This window comes from Cetorhinus maximus, chromosome 3 (assembly GCF_964194155.1).
Source record: "Cetorhinus maximus chromosome 3, sCetMax3.hap1.1, whole genome shotgun sequence".
Lineage (NCBI taxonomy): Eukaryota > Metazoa > Chordata > Chondrichthyes > Lamniformes > Cetorhinidae > Cetorhinus > Cetorhinus maximus.
This window is the reverse complement of record NC_135881.1, coordinates 47473409-47491475: the sequence shown is the minus strand read 5'-3', so window position 1 is coordinate 47491475 and position 18067 is coordinate 47473409. Positions and strand designations below refer to the sequence as shown.

The 18067-nt window shown below is 42.7% G+C and overlaps 1 protein-coding gene across 1 annotated transcript in view; it reads left to right on the top strand.

Moving 5' to 3' along the window:
- Positions 1-18067, top strand: part of myo3a (myosin IIIA) — a 599990-nt gene that overhangs the window by 334669 nt on the left and 247254 nt on the right. Inside the window, exons 17-18 of the mRNA XM_078535585.1 lie at positions 1489-1699; positions 7799-7958. Of these exons, the coding sequence (XP_078391711.1) occupies positions 1489-1699; positions 7799-7958 (371 nt within the window). The remainder of the gene's footprint in view (positions 1-1488; positions 1700-7798; positions 7959-18067) is intronic.

Sequence of the window (18067 nt, the reverse complement as noted above, 5' to 3'; positions counted from 1 at the left end):
TAAATGGGCTATGTCCTCCATTATATCCACCGCTGACAAAATGAAAACAAAATGGAAGGAAGCACTGAGCACAGATACTGCAATGTCTGTTCTGAAAAAGACACAACACTTTTAAGTGAATTAATTCAAGAACAACTCACATTTTTAACTAAGGCTTGTTGACAAAGAATAAGATCTCAGTATTATGGTACCTAATTCTCTTAAGGTTCATTGTCAATGCTGTCAAACAATAGCCAAACTATTAGATTGTATTGTGAGGACAATTCAATACAAAGCAAACCACACAAGGAGTAATTATAATTCTCCCTGACTGGTAAATACCAGGTGAGAGAACAGTTAAAATCACCTGGGATGCTCACCCACCTACATTCCACCCTGTTTTTCAAAGACTGAGATTTAAATCTGGCTCTTTTGATCATGCAAGAAGGACATCAGGACCCAATTGTTATTTTAATCAAAGGCCTAAACTGGGAAGTCCCTGAGGCTTTCCCGTCAGGTCAATCTAGCCGTGAGAGGAGCCAGGACCAGAAGAAACCAAAACAGCTAAGTTTTTTAAACTATTTTTTATTTTCCTTGTGGAGCCTGGAGGAGGAAAAATGCTCTTTCAAGCTCCACAGGGAAAATTTAGACCTCCTCTTTCCTGGGCTCCTCCTCTCTGATCACGAAGCCCTCCCAAATCCCTCTTCCTATGACTTAGCTGAGTGCTGGGTGCTTTGTACTGCCACCATGATCTGTGGAATTTGGCATGGTTCTTGGTTACAATATGACAGACTGTAGCTCACTCTGGTACTTGCTTTAAACTGGCTTATTAACACTATATATAAACGGGTTACAGAGCAAGTATGTTTCTCCTGTGTGCAGTGTATTCTATCCTCTCGAGAGTCTAGCACATGACTGCCTGATGTCACTGATATATCAACATCTACATCACTCATTACCATATCAATTCTATTAACCCATTACACTACACTGGGGACTGTTCCTTTGGCCTTCTGTCACCCAACATTGTGGTCTTGCCAGCCGGCCAGCTACCTCATCCTGCTGGCTGTTGACTGGCAAGAGATCAGAGCACATGCAAGTGAGGCCCCAGCCTCATGCTACTGAGATCATGACAGTTTGTCACGCACTGTAGCCTCTGCCCACCAGATTCCCACTCTGATGGTGGGGGCGTGGTCGGTGGTGGGGATGGTCGGACGGAGGAAGGAGGTGCAGAATCTTCAATGGAAATAAAATTAAGAGAGATGTAAAATGAGCTGTTAATCTGTTATCACTTGTTTTACACTTTTGCACAAAGTCAAGATATACCTCTGTCTTGTTCTTATTCCCAGTGAATCTATTGGAAATCACTCTATTCTTCACAGATTGTCCTGATAGAATTTATTCAAAACAAACTTAACTGATTGAGCTAAAGGGATTCTGTATGTTTTGATTTCCTTTTTGTTCCGTGCCTTTTCCCTCTAATTTTCCAGCAATTTTTTTAATTTCCAGCCTCTTCATTGCTCTGTATCCAAACTGATGAGCTACAAGAAGCTCTCACCTCTCATTGTGTAGTGACCCGAGGAGAAACAATTGTGCGTCCCAATACAGTAGAGAAAGCAACTGATGTCAGAGATGCGACAGCCAAGGCTTTGTATGGTCGTCTGTTCAGCTGGATAGTCAACCGCATCAATACCTTACTAAAACCAGAGACATTTCTGAGGTAATAACATCATCAATCATTCTTGCTCTGTTTAACTGACTTGCCCTAAGTGGTGAATCGATGAGTAATAATACCACTTTCTAGGAAGCTACCTAGACTTATTCATTTCTGAGGCATGTCCTTCATGGTTGCATGTTTAGGTTAAACTGTCTTTCAATCAAGGAAACAAAAAAATATTCAGTTAGTCTTCTTCACTATTTACAAGCTCTTCCTGTGAGGGTCAAATATTAAATTATATAAACCACATTAGGCAGATATAAGGTTGTATACTTTAAAAAAATTAGTTATGATATTTGTATTCAAAACCGAGACTGCAGAATACAAGTATGTTGTAGGCTACAAACAAATATGTATACCAATTGTAGCCTTCATTTGCAATGTTGTAAAACTGAGATGATTTCAAAATAGATGCTATATTTTAGTATCGGCAAATAATGAATAAGGTGGTATGCTTTGTTATGACCAGGTGAGAAGGGGTAAACTGGCTCCCCTCTAATGGAGTCAGAGCCCAAATGTGGCCGATTTAGGTTAGCTGGTTCCTTGGATGCAGTCAGATGTAGAAGGTGTTGCAATAATTACGAGATCTCGGTTCACTGGTTCGGTTCTGGTAGAGGTGGCTTCTCAAACCGAATGACAGCTTATTCCACGATACAGAGAGCCCCCAGCCCCTTTCCTCTGCTGAAGACTTTCTTGAGTCTGCTTGTGTCACTTGCAATCGCTCTGTCTAGTGGCTGGTAGCTTTGTCTTGAAATTTTCTTTTAATTCATTCATGGCATGTGGGCTTTCACTGGCTGGGCCAGCATTTGTTGCTAATCCCTAGTTGCCCTTGAGAAGGCGATGGTGAGCTGCCTTCTTAAACCATTGCAGTCCATGTGGTATAGGTACACCCACTGTGCTGTTAGGGAGGGAGTTCCAGGATTTTGACCCAGCAACAGTGAAGGAATGGCGATATATTTACAAGTCAGAATGGTGAGTGACTTGGAGGGGCACTTCCAGGTGGTGGTGTTCCCATCTATCTGCTGCCCTTGTCTTTCTAGATGGTAGTAGTTGTGGGTTTGGAAGTTGCTGTCTCAGGAGCCTTAGTGAATCCCTGCAGTGCATCTTGTAGATGGTACACACTGCTGCCGCTGTGCGTTGGTGGTCAAGGGAGTGAATGTTTGTGGATGTGATGCCAATCAAGCGGGCTGCTTTGTCCTGGATGGTGCCAAGCTTCTCGAGTGTTGTGGGAGCTGCACTGATCCAGGCAAGTGGAGAGTATTCCATCACACTCCTGACTTGTGCCTTGTAGATGGTGGACAGGTTTTCGGGAGTCAGGAGGTGGGTTACTCATTGCACGATTCCTAGCCTCTGACCTGCTCCTGTAGTCACAGTATTTATTTGACAATGGTAACCCCCAATATGTTGATAGTGGGAGATTCAGTGATGGTAATACCATTGAAAATCAAGGAGTGATGGCTGGATTCTCTCTTGTTGGAGATGATAATTCCCTGACACTTGTGTGGCATGAATGTTACTTGCCACTTGTCAGCCCAAGCCTGAATATTGTCCAGGTCTTGCTGCATTTAGACATGGACTGCTTTAGTATCTGAGGAGTCGCGAATGGTGCTGAACATTGTGCAATCATCAGCGAACATCCTCACTTCTGACCTTATGGTGGAAGGAAGGTCATTGATGAAGCAGCTGAAAATGGTTGGGCCGAGGACACCACCCCGAGGAACTCCTGCAGTGATGCCCTGGAGCTGAGATGACTGACCTCCAACAGCCACAACCACCTTCCTTTTGTGCTAGGTATGACTCCAACCAGCGGAGAGTTTTCCCCCTGATTCCCATCGTCTCCAGTTTTGCTCGGGCTCCTTGATGTCACACTCTGTAAAACGCGGCCTTAATGTCAAGGGCAGTCACTCTCACCTCACCTCAAGAGTTCAGCTCTTTTGTCCATGTTTGAGCCAAGGCTGTAATGAGGTTAGGAGCTGAGTAGCCCTGGTGGAACCCAAACTCGGCGTCAGTGAGCAGACTATTGCTGAGCAAGTGCCGCTTGATAGCACTGTTGATGACCCCTTCCATTACTTTACTGATGATCGAGAGTAGACTGATGGGGAGGTAATTGGCCAGGTTGGATTTGTCCTGCTTTTTGTGTACAAGACATACCTGGGCAATTTTCCACATAGTTGGGTAAATGCCAGCGTTGTAGCTCTACTGGAATAGCTTGGCTCGGGGCGCGGCAAATTTGAGCACAAATCTTCAGTACTATTGCCGGAATATTGTCAGGGCCCATAGTCTTTGCAGTATCCAGTGCCTTCAGCCATTTCTTGATATCACATGGAGTGAATCGAACTAGCTGAAGACTGGCATCCGTGATGTTGGGGATCTCCGGAGGAGGCCGAGATGGATCATCCACTCGGCACTTCTGGCTGAAGATTGTAGCAAATGCTTCAGCCTTATCATTTGCACTGATGTGCTGGGCTCCTCCATCATTGAGGATAGGGTTATTTGTGGAGCTTCCTCCTCCAATGAATTGTTTATTTGCCCACCATCATTCACTACTGGATGTAGCAGGATTGCAGAGCTTAGAACTTATCTGTTGGTTGTGGGATTGCTTCGCTCTGTCTATGACTTGCTGCTTATGTTATTTGGAACGCAAGTAGTCCTGTGTTATAGCTTCACCAGGTTGACACCTCATTTTTTTTTAGGTGTGCCTGGTGTTGCTCCTGGCATGCGCTCCTGCACTCTTCATTGAACATGGGTTGATGCTCTGGCCTGATGGTAGTGGTTGAGTGGGGGATGTGCCGGGCCATGAGGTTACAGATTGTGTTCGAGTACAATTTTGCTGCTGCCGATGGCCCACAGCACCTCATGGATGCCCAGTCTTGAGTTGATAGATCTGTTTGAAATCTATCCCATTTAGCACGGTGGTAGTGCCACATAACACGATGGAGGGTATCCTCAATGTGAAGGCGGGACTTTGTCTCCACAATGACTGTGCGGTGGTTACTCCTACTGATACAGTCATGGACAGACGCATCTGCGGCAGGCAGATTGGTGAGGATGAGGTCAAGTATGTTTTTCCCTCTTTTTGGTTCCTTCACCATCTGCCACAGACTCAGTCTAGCAGCTATGTCATTTAGGACTCATCCAGCTCAGTCAGTAGTGATGCTACCAAGCCACTCTTGGTGATGGACATTGAAGTCCCCCATCCAGAGTACATTCTCTGCCCTTGCCCCCCTCAGTGCTTTCCAGCAAGTGGTGTTCAACATGGAGGAGCACTGATTCATCAGTTGAGGGAGGGAGGTACATGGTAATTAGCAGGAGGTTTCCTTGCTCATGTTTGACCTGATGCCATGAGATTGCATGGGTCCCAGCATCCATATTGTGGACTCCCAGGGCAACTCCCTCCCGACTGTATACCACTGTGTTGCCACCTCTGCTGGGCCTGTCCTGCTGGTGGGACAGGACGCACCCAGGGGTGGTGATGGTGATGGTGGTGTCTGGGACGTTATGTATAAGGTATGATTCCGTGAGATGACTATGTCAGGCTGTTGCTTGACTAGTCTGTGAGACAGCTCCCAATTTTGGCACTAGCCCCAGATGTTAGTAAGGATGACTTTGCAGGATTGACAGGACTGAGATTGTCATTGTCATTTCCAGTGCCTAGGTCGATGCCGGGTGGTCCGTCCGGTTTCACTCCTTTTTTGTGACTTTGTAGTTGTTTGTTACAACTGAGTGGATTGCTAGACAATTTTGGAGGACATTTAAGAGTCAACCACATTGCTGTCTATGTGGAGTCACGTATAGACCAGACCAGGTAAGGACAACAGATTTCCTTCCCTAAAGGACATTAGTGAACCAGATGGGTTTTTACAACAATCAACAATGGTTTCATGGTGATCATCAGACTTTTAATTCCAGGTTTTTATTGAATTCAAATTCCACCATCTGCTGTGGCAGGATTCAAACCTTGGTCCCCAGAGCATTACCCTGGGTCTCTGGATTACTAGTCCAGTGACAATACTTCAAATATTTCACCCATTGTTTATTTCCAAGAGGTTTTGGGTGGGTCTGTCTCTGGCAGCCATTATTCCTATATCCAGTACTTTGTATTTTTAATGTCTCTTCCTTAGACTGTTACGAGTTTCGATGGGTATCTGGATTATAGGAAATGTCTCTCTTCACACTCTGCTGAGGGTGATTTATTGGTTTCTCACCTTCACCTTGGAATGTGGCCTTGCATTTTTAAGCATTTTGCTCTGTCTCAGTTCAAATTGCAAAAAATTCAGTTAACTGAAAGTTGAAAAATTAAATTTTCAAAAATAGAAGTCCATAGCTTCATAACAGCACATACTGGGAGGGATGCTTTGGCATACCATGGTTAAAAAACCTGAGAAGTGTCAAGCTTTAATTCCTATTCATTTAATTAATATGTTTGTTTCAAATTATTGCCCATACAACATATGCATGGGCATGTAACTCATTTGTTGATCATTTAAGAACATCAATGCTCGGTAACCCAGTCTCACTATGGTCTAATGTGAAGTTATCTTATTACAAGTGGGTTACAATGTAGAATGATTATCACTACCCACTCTCGCAGAAGGCCTGTGTGCATCAACAGAACATTTTAAAATATGGCCTGTGTTGCGCTCGCAGGCCAAATTCAGAATTATTTTGCATTTAATGAAAATATAATTAAATTAAAACAAGTAAAGCTATTTGAAAATGAGCTAACTATCTGAGGTTGCAATTCTGATGGGCCAAAATTTAAAGAAGCACTAGGAATGATTTTTGACTATTGTGTAAATCAGATAGGTTATAGGGTAAAAGCAAAATACTGCGGTTGCTGGAAATCTAGAACAATAACAAAAATACCTGGAAAAACTCAGCAGGTCTGACAGCATCTGCGGAGAGGGTGTTCATTGATGTGCCTGACGATATTAGCATCAGTCAGGTTATTATATTTCCATGTTTAACTGTTTTGTAAATAAACAAAACAAACTTCGACAAGCAGCTTCTAATACAGTGCCATTCTAATGGCCTCATTGTGCCATATGCCTGGAGTCCCCAGTTGATGAATTGTGGACCTGGGGCTGTGTCATTAAGCACAGCACTGAGTACAGATAAGCTGCTGTGTTAAAAGGGCAAGCAGAAAGTCAGAAAGTGTATTCTTGCAGCAAAATCTATCAAATGAAATCCAGGCTTCCAAGATCCATCATGGTTGAATGCGCAGATGGAAAAGGAGAAAAATCAAAAATGGTAAGTAGAACTATCAACGGAGTTCTAACTCACTTTGCCCACTAGGTGAGATGCCTACAAAAAAGTGTTCAGTCATACTGACCTATTCCTGCTTTTTTATTATTATTTATTATTCCCTTTGGCCAACATTTTAACTCCTCCATTAAATGGCCAAGGTGCCTGTTGGAAGTAGATGGGAGCATCATAAATCTATATATATCAAGTGCCATTACGTTAATGGGAACTTTTTTGTATTCATTCATGGGATGTGTGTGTCACTGGCTAGGCCAGCATTCAATGCCCATCCCTAATTGCCCTTGTTCAGAGGGCATTTAAGAGTCAACCACATTACTGTGGGTCTGGAGTCACATAAAGGCCAGACCAGATAAGGACGGCAGATTTCCTTCCCCTGAAGGACAATTGCATTTTAACGCAAGCCTGAGTGACGAAGCTCAGAATACTCCCATAGGCCACACAAGGAATGTTGCGATTTCCCCTGCCCTAGACTAAGTGTTCCCTTCCTTCCACCAGATCATCCCAAGCCCCTTCCCGGCCTCTTACTTGGTTCGGCAGACCTTAGTTCACCTGATGCTCTGCTCCCACCCACCGGCCAACTAGCTGCTTCTGCCCATTTTAAGTAGGCAGTTGCCTAACGGCATGTGGATGAGACCTGGCAGTAACTTAGACCTGTGAGTGTTTTGCACTCATTCTGTGCCAACTCTCCCCATCCCAAACTGCCACCCAACCACCTGATACCAACTGAGGATTAAAATCAACTCAGTGTTTTGTTCCTTTTCCTCAGATGACCAGTTAAGTGTATTAATGTGCAAAAACAAATTAATCACAACTTAATTAATTGATGTTGCCTTCCAGTGATGCAGCTGATAATGTGGACAAAGGCATCGATATTGGAATTCTTGATATATTTGGCTTCGAGAACTTTAAGAGAAATTCCTTTGAACAGTTATGCATTAACATTGCCAATGAACAGATTCAGTTCTACTTCAATCAGCACATATTTGCCTGGGAGCAGGTACTGTCAGTCTATTTATTCAGATGGCTTGTCTAAAGAGAGGGTTTATTTTAAAGGCACAATAATTGAATTAGAACTTACATTAAACATCAGTTTATAGACATTGGGCAAATGAGAAGGCTTAATTAAAGGTAAAATTTGGGGAAATAAATTTATGTAGTGGTTTTCACATTTTGGGACATCCCAGAGTGCTTTACAGTTAGTGGAATACTTACGAAGTATAATCACTTTTGTAAGGTAATCAATTTATACACAGCAAGGTCCCTCAAGCTACAGTGAGATAAATGATCTGATAATCAGTTTTCTTTTTTGCTGGTATTGTTTAAGGGATAAATGCTGGCCAAGCCATGAGGAAAAATCCCCTTGTTCGAATAATAAGGTGGGATCTTCTACGCAAAAAAAAGGCAAAAATCTGAAGATGTTGGAAATGTAAAATAAAAACAGAAAATGCTGGAAAAAACTCAGCAGGTCTGGCAGCATCTGTGGAGAGAGAAACAGAGTTAACATTTTGAGTCCATATGACACTTCTTCAGAGCCATATGCATGTAGAGTCATATGGACTAAAAACGTTAACTCTGTTTCTCTCTCTACAGGTGCTGCCAGACCTGCTGAGTTTTTCCAGTATTTTCTGTTTTTATTGGGTTCTTTTACATCTACCTGATTTTGTCCAGTCCAAAAGACTCAAATGCTCACTCCCTGTTACTTTGTATGAAATCAGCATGATTTCAGTTTAAAGGGCTGAGGTTTCATTCTTTATTCCATCCGCAATCAGATAATATAACTGAAAAAAAATGAAAGGAAGCAACAGGGAGGCCTATCACTGCGTGTGTCCTGCTGCACATAATTACATCTGGGAGGTGGGACTGGGAACCCAGCCAATTTTGATAGCCCTGGGCAATCGCAAGGACCACCAGCAGATATGGTGGCATTAGATCCTGTGGTAGCACTGGGAATCCCACTCCTGGAGAAGGTTTGAAAGCTCAGTGCAGCAACATCAGGTTTGGCTAGTTTGCAGCAGTGGGCTCCGCTGGCATACGTATTGGAACTCCAAAACTGGAAAATGGCTCTGGCATCATGGCAGGATCAGGACAGCAAGCAAAGCCCTGCCCTGACTAGAGAAAAATCCATCCCTAATTATTTAGACTCAGTCTTTAACCAATTATGTAAAATATGTATCATTGGATTAAACAACCTCAGTACTTCAGGTAAAAGCAATAGTCAGAGATTAATATTTAGGCTTCTGGGCTTCAGAGCAGTAGCATCATTTGGCACAGCCCCTTCTTCTTTTGACATATCTTATGCATCACAGGTTGGCCTGCTCACATCCCAGACATGACCATGTGAAACTTAAAATTTAGAGGTTTCAGAACAGGTTCAGAATAGATCGATTAGTTTACGTTTGATAAAACAATACATTTAAAAAGTGAGACAGAGCATGAATTGGAAAGGACTAAGGTTAAGAAGTTGAGCAATGCCACCTTGCATTTATAATGGAGCTTTTAATGTAGGAAATTCCCCAAAGAGAAATGCACACCAATGTGTAGAAGGAGAGCTGTGCTGCATCTGTACGTCACCAATCAAATGGAGAAAATCATCTTCTGTTTCACATTGGGCTGGATTTTATGTTTACAGATCAAGTGCCCATTCACCCGGCCCCTGTTCCCCCCCCACCCAACCCCGTGTGAACATAAAATAGAGCATGATTACGTCATTTCGGCAATGGGTCATTACGCCAGTCTCCCAAATTACAGAAGGCAAGAAGGCATGGATATCAGTAGCTCATCCACCATTTTGAAAGCACTAATTGACAAGCTATTAAGTTTGTTAACAATGCAATCATCCACAACTTTTTGTTCCCATTGTATTTTTGAGGTGTTGGTCATGTAAATGTTTGGGAGTACTTTACATCAGCTATGAGTGTTATGTTTTAACTATGGGTCACTTTGCTTGCGAACCGGTTGCACACTTATCTGTCGGTAGACGAGTCGATTACAACATATGGCAGACACAGAGACCAATATGAAATGAAGCATATACGATTTATTTATACAAACAACAAAGCATTAATATGATGTGTGCTTCTCCAGCCAGACCCTTCTCTAGACAACACTTACATGGTAGCCCACGCTACACAGCTATTGAGTCTCACAGTCACGTGGTCAATCTATTACACATTAAAGGTGTATTACACCTCAGATTAATTACCACATCCCTCCCCCTTTACTTGAAAGTACATTTTACAACATATTAACTATTTACAAAAATTAACTGCTTACAAATTTAGTCTCTCAGGAGGCTTTTTCAAATGTGTCAACCCGCGTAGTTCTACGACTTCGGATGATTTATCTGAGGCGCCCTTTCAGGAATCACCTGTCCACAAGGGTCCCTAGTAGGAACCTACAAGTTTGCTTCTTCAGCTCTCTCAGGCTCAACGGTTTCTGCGGGTACTTTCAAATCAAGAGGAGTTCCTTCTATCTGTGGTGTAGACTCCAACGGGAATGATTGACGCACATTTTCTTGTGGATATATTTCCCACTTCCTGAGGTGATCTATATGCCTCCTGATTATTTGACCTTCAACCGATATATGGTAGGACAGGGGTCCTGTCACTGCACTAACTTCACCTGATAGCCATATGGGCCCATCTCCAAAGTTCTTCGCGAAAACAGCTTTTCCTACAGTGAAGTTTCTTTCATGACTATGGTAATCATGTTCATTTTTATGGGCCTCCTGATTTCTGTCTCTCCTCCCCCCTAAATTTGGCCTTATGAGGCTTAGCCATTTCCTGAGACATCTCTTCATTAATAACTCTGCGGGGGCAATACTGGTGGCCGTATGTGGCATGGTTCTGTAGCTGAGCAGGAAGTGTGATAACTTCGTTGTTAAGGAGCCCTCTAGTTTTCTCATTCCAGGTTTGAAGGTCTGGACTGCCCTCTCGGCCAACCCATTAGATGCAGGGTGGTATGGCGAGGTCTTGACATGTGTTATGCCGTTGAGAGTTGTAAATCTTTGGAACTCCCCACTAGTGAATGCCATTCCATTGTCAGACACTATTATCTCTGGTAAATTGTGTATTGCAAAACTCTGACGCAATCTGTCTGTGGTGGCGGCAGATGTGGGTGATCCCACCTCATATACATCCATCCATTTGGAGTGGGAGTCAATAAGCAAGAGCAACATTGTGCCCAAAAAAGGTCCTACTTAGTCAACATGGAGGCGAACCCATGCTCTTCCTGGCCATTCCCAGGGATGCAGTGGAGCAGAAGGAGGCAATTTCTGCACCTGTTGGCACTGCATGCAGCTCTTGACCATGTTTAGATTTCAGTGTCCATCCCTGGCCACCATAAGTAGCTGCACGCCAACATTTTCATTCTGGAAATGCCGGGGTGGGCGCTATGCAATTCTATCAATGATGGTTGCCTTCCTCCGGGAGGCACAATGACTCTCGCTCCCCACAGCAAGATGCCATCCTGGAAGCTGAGCTCGTATCTCCTGTTAAAATAGGGCTTCATTTTGTCTGACTTTGGCTCGTTAGACCGTCCCTGCAAGACTTGTTCCCTGATATGAGACAAAATTGGATCACGGCTGGTCCATTCTCTGATCTGTTTGGCATTCACTGGTGATGAATCCAGAAAATTTAATAACAAGACAAGTTCTTGAGGGATGGGGACATTCACATTGCTGTCCTTCAGGGGTAATTGGTTCAGCACGTCAGCATTGGCAACCTGGCTTCCCAACCGGTGGATAAAAGTATATTCGTAAGCAGCTAGAGTCAGTGACCACCTTTGGATGCGTGCAAGGTGATTAGGGGTATTGCCTCATCTTCCCCAAACAAGCCCTAGTAGTGGCTTGTGGCGACAATGGATGTATTGGTGGAATGTCTTAACACCAAATACAATGGATAAGCCTTCTTTTTCTATTTGTGAGTATCTTTGTTCTGCCCCACTGAGTGTTCTTGAAACGTAGCCAATTCGGAGCCATCTGTCATCCAGTGGGAGAATACTGCCCCTACTCCATAAGGGGATGCATTGCATGTTAGAATCAATTGTTTCTTTGGGTTGAAATGTACCAACAGGGCCGCTGAACATAGTAACTGCCGTAAAAGCCTGTCGTTGTGGGGCTTGCCAAGTCCACCTGTGGTTTTGCTTGAGCAACCCGTATAATGGAACCAGTACTGTCAACAAATTTGGGAGAAAACGACCATAGGATTTGAGTTCTGTGGTGTTTTTCGGGGCTGGCGCTTCACAAATAGCTCTCACCTTGTCTTGTACTGGGTGAAAGCCCTGCAAGTCGACCCTATGATCCAGGTAAATCACTTCTTTTGCTTAGAAGATACATTTTTCCCTTTTCAAGCATACTCCGGCTTGTGAGAAATGCTTCAATACCTCTTCCAAGTTAGCCAGGTGTTCTTCATCAGTTAATCCTGTTACTAGGACATCATCGAGATAAACCACCACATGGGGTAGACCTTGGAGCAAATTTTCCATAGTTTGTTGGAAAATGGCACAAGCCGATGAGACTCCAAAAGGTAACCTGGTATATTGGTATAACCCCCTGTATGTGTTAATAGTCACAAAATCCCAAGACGCCTTTTCTAGCTTGACTTGCTGGTAAGCGTGGCTCATGTCGAGTTTCGTATATGCGGTTCCCCCTGCCAGCTTGGAGAATAATTCATACATTTTTGGTATAGGGTGCCTATTTAGCCTGGCTACTTTGTTAACGGTCAACTTGTAGTCCCCGCATATTCGTACACTCTGGTCAGGCTTTAGAACTGGAACTATGGGTGCTGCCCATTCGGAAAATTGTACAGGTTGTAAGACTCCCACCTTTCCAGCCTGTCTAATTTAATATCCACTTTTCCTAGTAATGCATAAGGGACTGGCCTCGCCTTCAAATATCTGGGGGTTGCTCTGGGATCCACATGGATTTTATCTTGCAGTCCCTGAATCTTCCCGAAATCTTCCCTGAATACAGGGCATATTTCTATAATAATTCTTGTAGATTTTTCAATCTGAGTTGGAAAATCTCAGTCCAATCCAATTTTATTTCCTTAAGCCAGTTTCAACCAAGTAGAATTGGACTCTGCCCTACTACCACTATCAGAGGTAGGTTAGTAGACTGGCCTCCATATTGGACTGGAACCTTGCATATACCTTTCACTCGTATGTTTTCGCCAGTATATGTCTTTAGTCTGGCATCTGAGTTTTCCAACTTTAGTGAGCATCCTCCTCCGTTCAGACGTTTAAATGTGTGTTCTCCTATGACTGTCGTGGATGCGCCTGTATCCACCTCCTTTCAAAGGGGTTTTCTGTTGATTTCTAGTGTCACGTAGATTGGCTCTGTTTTCCCCATTTTTAAAATGTGTAGGGAGTAAATATCTGACTCTGTTTCTTCTGGCTCCTCCATTATATAAATTTCACAACTTCTGCCTTTTTGTTTGAACTTTGGCCTCACCCTTTCTTTACAATATCGCACAATGTGCCCATTGCGATGGCAGTAGAAGCACTTGGTTCTTTTAAATTGTCATTCATGTGCAGACTGTCTGGTTCTAATTCTGCTGGTATGAATGTGGTTTTTATCCGTTAAGCTTTTTGCTGGTCTGTTAATGATGGCTGTTTCTCGCCTTTCCACAGAGCTCTGCGCTTCCGCGCTATTTCTAGCCGGTGCCTCCCTCCCGACGTGAAGAACTGAACCATTTTGTGCCCTCTTGATTCCTTCTGAGTCCCTGACCACCCGTTCCATTACGAGCGCCAACTCCAGGGCTTGCTGAAATCCAGATTTGTCTCAGACAGCAACCTTTTTTGAATGGCGTCTTCATTAATCCCACACACAAATCGGTTCCTTACCATGTCATTAATCAACACTCACAGTGCTCTGTCAATTGCTTTAAGGCTGCTACATAGTGAGTGACTGTCTCTCTAGGGGTGCGACACCTCAAATAGAATTTAAAATACTGCGTTGTTACCAAGTGTTTCGGTTGGAAATGGCCTTTCACTAGATTCACTAACTCATCAAAGCCCTTGGAATCTGGGGCATTGGGCGTCGATAGGCTACGAATTCAGCCGTATATTTTACTGCCATATGCTGACAAGAGGATCGCCCGCCTCTTCTCCTTCCCCGATATGTCGTTGGCCAAAAAGAAAAACAATATAATTTGACCAGTCATTGGTGGTCTGATCAAACGGTTCATCACGGCCAATTTGTGGCATATTTGGGGGCAATAGCTTCGACGACTATGGTGAGGGTTTACAATTGTAATGTACCTACAATTGACCTGCAGCCACGGATACTTCAGTACAGTTGAGTTTTCACGGCTTTCCTTGTCGACTGGTGGTGTTTTGCCTCGCCGCCAGTTTTTTTTTATTATTCACTCATGGGATGCAGGCATCGCTGACTAAGCCAGCATTTATTGCCCATCCCTAATTGCCCTTGTTCAGAGGGCATTAGTGAACCAGATGGATTTTTTTACAACAATTTACAGTTATGTTTTAACTATAGGTCGCTTTGCTCATGAACCGGTTGCATGTTTATCTGTTGGCAGGCAAGTCGATTACAACATACCGCAGAGTCAGAAACCAATATGAAATGAAGCATATACTATTTTCTTACACAAACAACAGAGCATTAACATGATGTATTCTTCTCTAGCCAGACCCTATTCTAGACTAACACTTACATTGTAGCCCACACTACACAGCTATTGGGTCTTACAGTCACATGGTCAATCTGCTCACGGTCTCTTAAAGCTGTATTACACCTCAGATTACCATAATGAAACAGCACAAGGTTGGAAGGGAAGGTCTGCCACCAGGACGATGGTAGCAACAGATTCTGCTGGGGAAGGTGGCAGTGTCTATGTTTTTTCTAAATTACATTTTAAAATTTTTTTTGTGCTTTCAGTAAAAAATAAAGACTGATTCTGAGAGAGGGTGCCTTTACAACATAGCCGTGACTGACTTCCTGTTCACTACATTACCCCTCTGCCACATGACATCCAGGCCTACAGTGCCAATTGGGCACAGGTCACCTCCCCACCTTGCACTTATAATTGGCCTCCTTCCCGCTGGATGGTCACTAATTAACTATCCAATGCTTGATGCAGAGACAGCGGGGCAGGGATGAGCATAACCCCTCAGTTTCTGTTCCACCTCCCTCACATTGCCGAGAAACATAAAATCCAGCCCATTGAGTCTGTGACCTATTACTACAGATTCTTCAATGGCGTGATTTGAGCTGGTGGGAAATACTTTTGTGATTTAATGACATATATGAAAAGACTCTTCAGTTAATGTTTTTCACTTTTAAAATTATTTTTAATTTAATATGTAAGTTACAACATGAAAATGGCCCGTCCATCCCATATCAACATTTATCCTCCACAGAAGCAAATTGTTCTACTTATATTTATCCATCCGATTCCCTATCCCACCAAACCTTCTTCCTTCAACCACCTATCCAATCTAATCTTGAATGCTGGCACAGTTTCCACCTAAATCATGAACTTTGGAAACTAATTCCACAGCCTCACAGCTCTCCGTGCAAAAAAGTTTCTCCTGCCTCATTTGTAAATGTCTTATGCTTAATCCTCATTCTTGGCTATTAATAACAGCGGAAACAGTATGCTTTTATCCGCTATGCCATGTCCTTTCATAACTTTGAACACTTTATCCCTGGTAGGGCAAACACTAGGGGAATTTGGAGGATTTAGAAAAATTCTCCTAGATACTAAAGTACCTATGCTTTACCCTTTAGAATCCAAACTGCAGAAAATCATATTTACACAACTGTCTGAGACCTGCAGCAACCACTTCACAGTGACGTTAAAGATGGCATGTGACAGCACCCTTAGGACAGATGACTGAAAGATTATCAGGGATGATCAGAGAGATTTTGAGGAAACTTAAAGCAGGGAGAGAAGTAGCAAGAAGGAGGAGTGTAGGGAAAGCATTCCAGAGAATACAACTGAAATGGTGAAAGGCTATTTCAACTTGTTTTAGGTGGTTTTGCTTTTTGTTATCTATAGTTAATATTACCCTAATAGTGCAACTTCTGGTACTTCAGTACCTTTACTACTGAACTATTGAAGTTTGTTTCAGCTGCACAATGTATGCACTGAAAACATGAGAAATTAGTTAGCCCAGGAAGATGGTTATTTCCTAGACCTTAGCTGACCTCAGTATTTTCAGTCTGACTCATCTGCTGCAACCCTTTATGGGAGTATTCAATCAGCTCATGAATGCTTGCCTAGGTTGTTCAACCCCTTCTTCCTTTTCAACACAATAGATCCAGTGGTCAAATTTCACAGCGTTTTATTTGCGATGGGTTAATGATTTCATTTTTTTCCACTTAATTTAAGATGTTTTGCTATGTGTTATGACATATGTTTTTATGTGTTCACTGAGAAGCTTCTTAAGGTGTTAATCAGCTGTAGTGTCGACTACAATCTAAATTCAAATATATCACATCAGAGTACTGGCATCAAACTTATTTGATTCATACATTGAGTTTCAATAAATTGAGCTGAACATTTTAACACTAAATTAAAACTATTTGCTTTTAATCCACTATGACCTTAAAAGTGCAAATTTGTAGGATTCCAGTAATGGTCTTACAGGAAATGTCGGACTCTACTTATCCAAATATGGTTTTTCTCCTTGCAACGTTGTCCATTTCACAGACATCTCTCATTTAGATGATGAATAAACTGGAACGATTAGCCATTATTATCTCTACAGGAGAGAAATCTCTTGGGGGAAATCGAAGATTGTGAGGCAGGTTTCAACAACTATGCTGCATAACACCAAATGCTGAGCTACAGTCACAGAATTCAACAAGATTCATATAAACTGTCCAAAGCATCATGTGGGCAAATTTCATAATCATCAATACGTCTAGTGGGAAAATCACATTGGACTTACTGCACCTGCTACAGGCGGACGTATCTGTACCAAAGGAGTTCAGGAAGGGAGTAAAAGCACATACTTATAATACCATTAATAAAAATAAAAAATGCTGTAAATACTCAGTGGGTCAGGCAGCATCTATGCAGAAAGACAGAACTAATGTTTCAGGTCGATAACCTTTCATCAGAACAGATGGAAGATAGAAAAATAAGAGATTTTAAGCCAGTAGAAGTGGGGGATGGGGCAGCAGGAACAAAAGGGAAGGTCTGTGACAGGGTGGAGGTCAGGAAAGATTAACTAACAATAGCTTTTATAATACAAAAGCCAAAGAGAGTGGTAATGGGTATAGTAAAGAAACAAAGGCTGTGTCTAGATGAGGTGTGAATGACTAATAGCAGCCATCTAAATGCAACAAGAAGGGATAAGGAAAAAAACAAGCCAGCAAAAAAAAACACAAAGAACAAGATGGAGGTTGCAGTTATGATCTAAGGTTGTTTAACTCAGTATTGAGCCCTGAAGGTTGTAGAGGCAGATGAGGTGCTGTTCCTTGAGCTTGTGGTGAGTTTCATTGGAATGCTGTAGCAGGCTAAGGACAGAACGGTCATAGTAGGGGCAAGGAGCTGAATTAAAATGACAAACGACATGAAGCTTGGGGTCATGCTTGTGAACTGAATGGAGGTGTTCTGTAAAATGGCCACCCAGTCTGCATTTGGTCTCCCCAGTAGGAGAGACCACATCTTACTTTTGTATTCGCTTGTAACACCAGTTTCCATCGGGATCAGCCTAAATTGTCATCAGTTAGAAGAAGCCTATGAAGTGGACTGGTTAAAAGCCATGCACATCTGACACTTCAAAGTATGTTTAATGGTAATCTAGGCAGAGCTGACTTAATACAGACTGTCATTCCAGAGTCTCCCTGAAGCCAGCAAAAAAATCAAATGTGAAGGAAGCAGTTTAGAAAATAATAAAGAAGCTAATGGAAAACTAGAGCAGTAATCATGCTGCTCCATCTGATGTTCACCTTCACAGATAGGATTAGAAACATTAACTGACCTATTTAAGGAGCTGCAGTTGTCCTTTTTATTGCAGATGGAATACAGATGATATAAAGGCCATTTTTTGTGGTGTTAATGTATTTGATTGAAGTTATCTGCTTTACAAGGTCTAGATGTCCCTGAGAGTTTGAAAGGCCATTTGTCCTATAAA